Source organism: Nyctereutes procyonoides, unplaced genomic scaffold, assembly GCF_905146905.1.
Source record: "Nyctereutes procyonoides isolate TBG_1078 unplaced genomic scaffold, NYPRO_anot_genome, whole genome shotgun sequence".
NCBI lineage: Eukaryota > Metazoa > Chordata > Mammalia > Carnivora > Canidae > Nyctereutes > Nyctereutes procyonoides.
In genome coordinates this window covers 10924475-10935141 of record NW_026575049.1, presented here as the reverse complement: position 1 = coordinate 10935141, position 10667 = coordinate 10924475, and the positions used below count along the sequence as shown (strand labels likewise).

Genomic DNA, 10667 nt, shown 5'->3' with positions numbered 1-10667 from the left:
CAGGATCGCACCCTGGACCAAAGGCAGGTGCCAAACCGCTGCGCCACCCAGGGATCCCTAAAATACTAAATTTTATAAGAAATTACCTACCTGGCTTAGAAATCAATCTACTTTCCATCTTTATAATTTTAAGATATCAGAGTACTTATGATCACAGGAGAAAAGTACAGTAATAGGAAATCTAATTTCTTATTACATAAGAGACAATCCTGGGACTTACCAGAACAAAAAAATTATATTTTTAACACGATTTTATTAATAAACAGGGAAATACTGATATAATACATTAAAATTCCTAAGTATCACCATAATATTCTGAAAAATACAAAATTCAAATGTCTAAATTCTTATTTTCCCCATGACAGTGCAAAAGAAAAAACCCAGTAGTTACAAATATGTATATTTTACAAGAAACTCCATTTATCATAGAAATTAGTGAGATTGCAGAGTGGACGGATTATGACTGAATTTCATATCCTAATGGATCAAGTCCCTGGTCTAGGAGCATGAGAGAGGAATCCCTTAACTTCTGCAACAATTTCCTTAGTTCTTCCTTAGAAAATACCTGATTTTAAGAAAAGAAAAAAAAAAGTTAAGAATTAGAACAAGAGAGACTATGAATTTAGAGTCACTTAACCTGATTAGCTTAATATAAGAAGAGATCTAAGATTTATGTAGCTGAAGGCCAGAATGTTATTAGCATGGTCCAAGAACTTCAAAGCTATTTCTCTGAGCCAATCTATTTACTTCTAAGTGTTTACAAATATGTACACATTTTCAAAAAAAAAGAGAGCAAACATTAGAAATGGACTGTTGCTTTGAGAAAATCTAAGAACACCTAAAAAATGTAAACACATCTCACAAAATCAAATATTATCACAGAGCTTATCAAATCACTAAAATTTAAAACGGCAAATGCTCTAGAACTTACCAAATACAGTTTGTGGCGCTCAGAGGATACCATATCTGCTAACTGCAAGCATTCCTGATACTGACCGGTACTGTGCAGTATAGTATGAAGCAGAAAACACAACATTGGCAGACAAAGCTTTCTCAATGAAACCATCTGATGTGTCCTTTCATGGTCTTCTTCAGCATCCTAGAGTCAGACATGAAGTTGTCACTATAACTACTGTTATAAAAAAAAAATCAAGTACTGAATCAAAACCAAAATGCAACAGGTTCTCTAAAGCTTATGATGTCCATTAAAAATAAAACAAGGTAGGATTTTAATCATGATAGCTAGAGTCATGGATTTCTTGTAGAACAACATGAAGGTAAACAAAATATACCACAGAGGAGTACCAGGTCTGACAATGAAAACAAAATGCTCTGAACTTGTATTTCTAATGCTTATTTATGTCCTGAATAAAAACATGCTTAAAGCACAAAGAATTAAGAGACTAAATACCACTGGAACAGAACTGGGAACAGAAAAGCAGCACTGTTCCCCTGGATGTGTACAGACAGAAATACATCTGAGAGGGCACAGCAAACTGATGGTGCTGATTGCTGCTGGGGAGAAGGTCTGGGACCGGGGGAGAGGCATACGGAGAAACAATCACTGCAAACTTTGTTTTTAAGCAATGTGAATTTACCATTCGTTTGTAGAACTTTTCAAAAATAGAAAAGCTAAAAGAACCTATAGATTTGAATAATACAATTAATGAGACAGAACTAACAGATATATGAGGAAAACTTAATGTGGAGAAAACAATTAGCCTTTCTAAGTATATACATATGGGCCTCTCTAAAAACTTACATGGGCGTTAAGAGTACAGGAACGTACCCGATATATTTTCTTGCAACAGATGTGAAAATTAAAATCATTAAAATAATTTTAAAAAGGACCCAACCTTAGAATTTATGAAATAATCTTAAAAATAGAAAGGAAATTCAGAGATTTCATAGCATACGACAAAACAGAAAACAAGACAAGCTAAATATCTGGTCTTTAGAAAAGCCTAATAAAATATCTAATTAGTTTTTTGTAAAGCAGTACCTTGTAAGTTTAGAAGTTTTTTTTTGTTATGACAATTTATATTAATCAGTGAAAGTATCTTCATGTGACAGTCTACAATATTAGGTGGCTAAAGCATTTTTCAAAGGCAGATGCACGTGGAGGCATGAAGCAGCCAAATGTAACGTGGTAATTCTCCACCAGCAAGTGACTGCACTAATTAGGCTGCCCTAAGTCGGGCTTCCACACGTAGGGAAATAGTACTATCAATCATTTAGTCTTGTTTTGAGATGTAAATATTAAAACGCATGCTTTGTGTTTTCTTAACCTTAAAAGGGAAAGCACTTTCATTTCTTTTCTCAAATAGGCACTCACTACCTTTAGAGGTGGATTTAAAACCGAAGGGCTTATTCATAATTCAAATTAGTTGTTTCTCCCCGGAGCCTGTTAAGAATGAGAACTGCTTCCTTCTGCGTCACTCATCTGTGCTCCACTGCAGTCTTTACCCGCCCCATGCTAAAGGGGCAAAGCGCCCCGGGCTCCTAGGGGCGTCACCTGAAAGTAACCACAGGGCTAGTACAGGCATCTCATCTCATGGATGCATTCTGGCACCTGCTTCTTCTTGGTCCTGTTGCTGACAAATATCAAGGGGGTATCATGGGTAACCTCTTCTGATAACTAAAATGGATTCCTATACCAGACGCATCCTGAACCGTGCCTCATGGGCCCGGCAATTTGCCGCAAAGAGGAAGTAAATAGCTCTCTGCAAGTTAAGCTATTTTTGTCATCAGAATGAACAGAAGCTCTGAAAAATCCTGTAAATATATAAAATTAAAACATCCTTCCCATTAGGGCCTGGTATGTGCTGACGGCAGGAGTTGAGCTGCACTGATATTATAGGTATCCATAATATGAAGACAGCGCACTCACCTCAGTAATTCACTAAATGTACCAAATATTTTCTGAAAGCCTCCTATGTTCCAGGCATTAACTTAAGTACCAAAGTCAGAGAGGTGAAGGAAAGAATGTTGCTGCCTTCATGAAGTCTACATCCTAATGGAGCAAATAAATACACATTATACATTCTATGTAACTGCCAGGAGGAAGCCCAATGGGGGGAAATGAGAAAGTGATACAGGACGGTTGGGGGAGGCGGAGGGTCTCTAAAGAGAGAGGACACTGAGCCATCCATACAGTTATCTTGGGGAAAGAGGCCCAGAGGCTAAAGTGCAGTGGGGAGGGGGGAACAGGATACAAGACGGGGGGGGAGGGGGCAGACAAGGTCCAGCGTATGTGCCATCTTGTATGTCAAGAAAAGAACTCTGGGGATCCCTGGGTGGCGCAGCGGTTTGGCGCCTGCCTTTGGCCCAGGGCGCAATCCTGGAGACCCTGGATCGAATCCCACGTCGGGCTCCCGGTGCATGGAGCCTGCTTCTCCCTCTGCCTATGTCTCTGCCTCTCTCTCTCTCTCTCTGTGTGACTATCATAAATAAATAAAAAAATTAAAAAAAATTAAAAAAAAAGAACTCTGAATTATATTCAAAGTGTAATGAGGAGTCATCTGAAGATTTTATGTTGAAGAGGAACATCTAGTCCAATTTAAAAGGATTACTAGGGGATCCCTGGGTGGCGCAGCGGTTTAGCGCCTGCCTTTGGCCCAGGGCGTGATCCTGGAGACCCGGGATCGAATCCCACGTCGGGCTCCCGGTGCATGGAGCCTGCTTCTCTCTCTGCCTGTGTCTCTGCCTCTCTCTCTCTCTGTGTGACTATCATAAATAAATAAATAAATAAATAAATAAATAAATAAATAAATAAATAAATAAATAAATAAAAAAAGGATTACTAGCTGATCTAGATGCTGAAGCTGTATAAGGAAGACAGGGAAGACGAGGCTTCAACTAGAGCGTGGTGGAGGCCGAGGTGGCGAAAGGCAGGTAAGGACAAGCTGGCTGCTCCAAGCCCCCGCCAGCCCTGTGTGCCGCCAGCCTCTAACACAAATGGGACTGCGGTACTGCTCTGTAAAAGCTCGAGCTGTGGCTACAAGAGACGGCGTGTGGTGCCAGGGCTATTCTGTGCAGCTGTGCCTTGCCCCAGGGGGGCTGGCCTGGCGAGCGAGAGGCACTGGGGTCCAGCCTGTGCTCCGCTCTACATGTCATGGGCACTCGGCACAGAACTGATCTCTGTAAGAGAAGGGGCACCATTCTCCAATTCTTATACAAGTGCTACATGTGCCAGCAGGAACCTCGAGTAATTCCCTACTTTATTGAATATCTAAGAGTATTAGGTAAACTCAAGGGAGGGGACTCAAAATATCATTATTTATCATTTGATTGTTCAAGAAATCTCTTCTGGATTAGATTTGAAGTGACTGAGTCTGAGTATTGATTTTTAAATATTTGATAAAACACAATGGTATCATTCACTGCCTTCCATTCCAACTCTATTTTTACAATTTCCAGACTATTTTGTGATTTTCATTATCTAACCTACTAAGGTTAATGATTAGAACAGAGATTTACGTATAAATAAGGCACTCACGTCTTTTCAAAATGTAAATGATACTTAAAAGTAGCACTGTGCAGCACTAAAATGTTATCTTCATGACACCAGCAAGGATCAGAAAAGAAAAATCTAGCTCAAGCAACCTGCTGAATGTTCAAAACTATGAATTCAACAGTGTTCTATTATGAACTTTATGAAGAATTGTAAGGCAATTACTGTATCAGGAATAGTAGTAAATAGGGGTTCAAATCTAGTCTAGCTTTATTCCCTATTGTTTTTTGCTTCTGTTCAGAAAGGGAAGCTGGAAGAGCTAGAAAAATGTAGCATCTTAAAAATAACAATAGTGAATATATCAGCATATGGAGAACAGCAGAAGATACCAAGAATGCTCCTACGGTTTTCTCTACTCAAAATACTACTGCAACTTGTATCTCCAAGAATCCAGCGCTTCCAGTTCCCCTGGACAGATCATGAGGTCTGCAGGGGCAAAGCTGGTTTCTGTTACATCTGAGGATCAGGCCCCAGCATCTTCTGCTCACACGACAGTTACCCGCACTATCCTTCCTTTCCCCTCAGCTCATCCAGCTTCTACCCCATTCTTCAGAAATCAGTCAAATGCTACACCTTCCAAACATCCGGTCTAGACCTCTTTCACATAAAAGCAACCTCTTCTTTCCCTGAAATCACAAAATACTAACCTGTGCTTTTCTTAATGGCATCTAGTACTTTTTCTATTCATCTCAACCCAGGATACATATTTAAGCTCTCCAGTAGACTACAATAAAACAAAACAACACAACCCAGCTCTACCTCAGATCAATTAGGACAGAATCTCTGAGAGTGGAGCCCAGTATTTTTTAAAAGCCTTCCAGGTCATTTAAGTGGATAGCTCAGAGGTGAGATCACAGCTACTAGACTGATCTTTGTATCCTTAAATTGAGTTAAATACACATATAATTAAATTTTTAGGTCCAGCATTTTAAAAAATTACATTTTAGTATCCTGAATGAACATCTTAAATCTGAAAAAACAGTTTATTCAAGAGTCCAAGATTTCTATTCTCCAGTTAGTATTTTCAATCTAAGTTTAAGTTATGATTGGTCCCCAGGGACAAACATCTGAAACGCTATATGAAAATCATCAGTTGAGATAGCCCTTTGTTCTTGGTTCCTAAGCAGGGTTGGGGCAAAACTACTTGTTATAAAGGAAATTCCTAAGAACCGGAATTAGAGTTTCTGAAATTCAAACTCAGAGCATGTACTGAGAATCTGTCTTCCTTAATATTTCACTTTATGAGGATCCAAAGGACCGTTGGCTCAATGTGTTGTATTTGTTCAAGATAGTATAATAATCATTGTTATTATTTGTTAAATAACGGGGACACATCCAAACGCTTTCCAATTCTTCCTAGATAAAAGTCCAAGGCTGCTTCTTTTTGTTGTTGAAAAAAAAGTAACTTGGGGATCCCTGGGTGGCGCAGCGGTTTGGCGCCTGCCTTTGGCCCAGGGCGCGATCCTGGAGACCCGGGATCGAATCCCACATCGGGATCCCGGTACATGGAGACTGCTTCTCCCTCTGCCTATGTCTCTGCCTCTCTCTCTGTGACTATCATAAATAAATAAAAATTAAAAAAAAAAAAAGAAAAAAAGTAACTTTAAATTATGAGATGTTTAAAGTACAAAGGTTTTATATATACATACATATCTACACACACACGTGTGTGTATATATGTGTGTATATATATATCCATCCATAGATGCCCTATTCACAGAAAGAACCTTTGAAAAAAGATTTTTTTTAGCTGTACACAATGTACAGAGCTTACCTCTCTAACATCCACCATCCAGCCTCCATCAACAAACAACAAGACATTGTACATTTTCTCCTTCACATCGGCAGTTAGGGCATCCAAATGCCCTTTCCAAATAACATAATCCATCTGTAAAACAAAAAAGGCAGACATATTAACAGACTAAAACCAATAAATAATGTATGTGTAAAAGTACAGAAGGAATATTTACATGGAACATCATTCTAAAGAGCTGACTTGTTGGAGGAGCATGCAACTCTTGATCTCAGGGTTGTGAGTTCAAGCCCCACAGGGATGTAGAAATTATTTAAACAAATAAAACAAAAAAAAATGGAGTTGATTTTAGTCAAATACAAAAATAAGTATCAACAGACTGCAGTTAAATGAAACACTTAAATGTTAACTTCGTAAATGAACATTAATGTAACCTGAAGGTATTTTTCATGTTTGGTTAATAACCTGCAGAAAAGTAAATAGATGGCTTTTTTTCAAAAAACATTAACAGAAAGATCACCTGTTATAGTAAGACTATAACTGCTAAAGTAATTATATCTTTAAATATATGACCCGATTAACCCACAGTTATATGGTCAATTAATCTTCAACAAAGCTGGAAAGAACATCCAATGGGAAAAAGACAGTTTCTTTAACAAAACAGTGTTGGGAAAACAGGACAACCACATGCAAAAGAATGTAACTGGACCACTTTCTTACACCAAACATTCAAAGTGGATTAAAGAGGGACACCCAAGTGGCTCAGCGGTTGAGTGCCTGCCTTTGGCTGGGGGCATGATCCCAGATTCCCGGGATCGAGTCCCACATCAGGCTTCCTGCACAGAGCCTGCTTCTCCCTCTGCCTGTGTCTCTGTCTCTCTCTCTGTCTCTCATGAATAAATAAATAAAATCTTAAAAAATAAAATGGACTAAAGTCCTAAATGTAAGATCTGAAACCATAAAAATCCTAGAAGAGAGGAGCATCTGGGTGGCTCAGTCAGGCAGGCATCCAACTCTTGGTTTCGGCTCAGGTCATGTTCTCATGGGTCGTTAGGATGCAGCCCTGCAAAGCAATGGGCTCTGCACTGAGGGGAATCTGCTTGAGATTCTCTCCTTCCACCCACCTCCTGCTCACACTCATTCTCTTGCTCACTCTCTCAAATAAAATAAATAAATCTTAAAAAAAAAAAAAAAATCCTTGGGCAGCCCGGGTAACCCAGCAGTTTAGCGCCACCTTCAGCCAGGGGTGTGATCCTGGAGACCCAGGATCGAGTCCCATGTCAGGCTTCCTGCGTGGAGCCTGCTTCTCCCTCTCCCTGTGTCTCTGCCAATCTCTCTCTCTCTCTCTCTGTGTCTCTCATGAATAAATAAAATATTTAAAAAAGAGGTGGGGGGGATCCCTGGGTGGCTCAGCAGTTAAGCATCTGCCTTTGGCTCAGGGCGTGATCCTGGAGTCCCGGGATCAAGTCCCACATCGGGCTCCCTGCATGGAGCCTGCTTCTCCCTCTGCCTGTGCCTCTGCTTCTCTCTCTCTCTCTCTCTCTCTCTCTCTGTGTGCCTCTCATGAATAAATAAATAAAGTCTTTAATAAATAAAAAAATAAAAAAAAAGGAATGCACTTATGATGAGTACTGGGTGTTGTGTGAAATGTGGAATCACTACGTTGTACACCTGCAACTAATATAACAGTGTATGTCAACATACTGGAATAAAACATTTTTTTAAAAATCTGAAAGAGGGATCCCTGGGTGGCGCAGCGGTTTGGCGCCTGCCTTTGGCCCAGGGCGCGATCCTGGAGACCTGGGATCGAATCCCACATCGGGCTCCCGGTGTATGGAGCCTGCTTCTCCCTCTGCCTGTGTCTCTGCCTCTCTCTCTCTCACTGTGTGCCTATCATAAATAAATAAGACAAAAAAATTAAAAAAAATAAAAATAAAAATCTGAAAGATAAATATATGACCTGTATTTTTCAAATACAATATATAGGTCTTATCTATATTCAACTTACCTCATATTTCTTTTCTTTATGTTCATGAGCCACTTTCTCGGTAAAGGTTGCTTGAGGTATCAAAGTAGGTTTCTGTGGAGCTGAATTCATATGCTTAAACCACTCATTGAAGGTTTCATTGGCTTCCTAAAATGTAAAATAAAATAGAAAATACAAAACACCCTCAAGTTTCCCATATGTTCAATACGGTTTTTAAAATTAGTTCTTAGAAATAATTTTGCAGCATTAAGAAACAGAACTGTTCAGTATCTCTTTTTTGCACATTAAAAAATCATTGTGAATAAATATTTTGTCAAGTGGTAAACACCAGAAAGGTACACATATACTGTGTTTTCTGGCACCTCTGGTCATACATATCTTGACGGTTACCACTATGATGTACACACGTTTACTTGTCTGTCTTCCGGACTAGCCCGTTAGCTTCTAGAGGGCAAGGACAGACTGCTATCCACAGATGCAGCTTAAAACCTCGCCTGATGTAATTACTTCATTATCTGTTGAATGAATTTTAAATGAGTATGTTGTGATTTTAGGTATAACAAATTTATAGAGTATCTTGTCTTTCTGTTATTGCCCCCTCCAAAAGAAGTATTAAAAGTTGACACAAGCATTCAAAGAATCTTAAGAAAACTAAGTTTTAGATATCACACACACTCTACCATGTGAGAAATTCTAGGTCGGTTAGCATGAATTAGAAGCTTATGCTGATGAAGGCCAGACTGTGGTTTCAATGCTTCTGTGGATCAGTCAGTACCACAGTCACAAGGGAGATAAGATAGTAAGTCAGTCACTACTTCTGGAAAAACAGTTCAAAGTCTGAGAGTGAATCAGAAAATCATCATGAAGATAGACGCATTTCTGATTTTCTTTATAATCTCACCAAGTAAGCTCTAATGCACAAATGTTCTCTGATCGCATTATCATCTTCAGCAGGAAGTGGACTTTCCATTCCTTGTTCCTCCCACTGATTATAGATTTCTGCTATAGAATCCTGAGGAATTTTCACAAACACTTCTTTCGCAGCTTCATGCTTTTTTGACGCTGTGAAAAAGATACACAGTTTTTCAATGTATGTGAATTGCTATACGATAGTTTCTAAAGGAGTCAAATTAATTGGTTTGCAACTTTTACAGTCACCTGTAAACTTCCAAAAAGTCCCAAAGTACTTCGGTTAAAGGTCTGAGTGATCTTTCTACTTAATGGCCAGGCCTTTTCCCTGTTTCAGTGTGATAGTCACAAAAGGATTCATTTAATGCAGTTGCTTTTACCAACTTTTATATCTTAAGGCAATTATATTTTCCAAAGCCTTGAGACTATATGAAAAACTGATTAAAACAATGAATTTTCATTGTTAAATGTTTTGTTTCATAATACTAGGTTGGATATAGAAGAATGGCTGTTTTGTCATCTGCCCTCCCCTCCCCATTGGAAGGATTAGAAAAACAAACGAAACAAAAGAACATTTAAGAATATATAGATTTGAACAAAAACTTGTAAAAAGAATATTAAAATAAAGCATACCCAAGAATTTTCTCATTATTGCATTGCCTTGTTTTAGTGCTTCCGCCCTCTGTGCTGGGTCAAATACCAACCAGTCAATTACATCAATTTTTAAACGGTCCTCCTGTTCATTTAATTGGAAAAAAGAAATATCAATTTTCTTTTTTCTTTTTTTTTTCCATTTTCTTTTTTCTAATATACTCTGCAAATTAGTAGAATTAACTTACATCTGCACTGCTAGTAAAAATTACTTTCTCTCAAGTTATACAAAATTTTGAAAGAATAAAAAAATTATGAAAGAATCTATCGTTCCTTAGGTTCTTTTCACACTTAATAATTCTCTATTAAATTACAGAAAAAACCTACTGGAGTGTGAATTTGAAATTAAATATTCTATGCCCCACCAACTTAACCAGGTGATTCCTTAAGTGCTATTCTAAAATGTTTTTCTCTCAGGGCGTCTGGGTGGCTCAGTGGTTGAGTGTCTGCTTTCGGCTCGGGTCATGATCTCAGGGTCCTGGGATCGAGCCCTGCATTGGGCTTCCTGCTCAGTGAAGGGTCTGCTTCTCCCTCTCCTCCTGCCCCTCCCCTCCGCTTGTGCTTGCACTTTTGCTCACAAATAAATAAATCTAAAAAATAAATAAGTAAAATGTTCTTTCTGAAAACAGGATAAGTAAACTACTTAAGAGTCAGTGATTGATCAAGTATCTAGAATAATCCAATGAGCAAAAATCCAACACTCACTTTTTTCTGTTAAAGAAGCTTCCTTTAACACAATACTACTGTAAGTAATTTAAATCCTTTTACATTAAGTTCTTAAATCTGCTGCCAATTTTTAGAATTTAAAAGGTTTTGAAAAAAAACAAAAACAAAAACAAAGTGTTGGCTGACAA

The 10667-nt window shown here is 38.5% G+C and overlaps 1 protein-coding gene across 2 annotated transcripts in view; it reads right to left on the bottom strand.

The window, feature by feature from the left end:
• Positions 1–233: 233 nt before the first annotated feature.
• NUP107 (nucleoporin 107) overlaps positions 234–10667 on the bottom strand; it is a 49289-nt gene continuing 38855 nt past the window's right edge. For both annotated transcript variants that reach the window (XM_055329312.1, XM_055329313.1), the window contains 6 exons: positions 9796–9898; positions 9155–9315; positions 8275–8400; positions 6288–6401; positions 932–1099; positions 234–565 (listed from right to left, as the gene is read on the bottom strand). In XM_055329312.1, coding sequence (XP_055185287.1) covers positions 458–565; positions 932–1099; positions 6288–6401; positions 8275–8400; positions 9155–9315; positions 9796–9898 — 780 coding nt within the window. In that variant the 3' untranslated portion in view covers positions 234–457. The remainder of the gene's footprint in view (positions 566–931; positions 1100–6287; positions 6402–8274; positions 8401–9154; positions 9316–9795; positions 9899–10667) is intronic.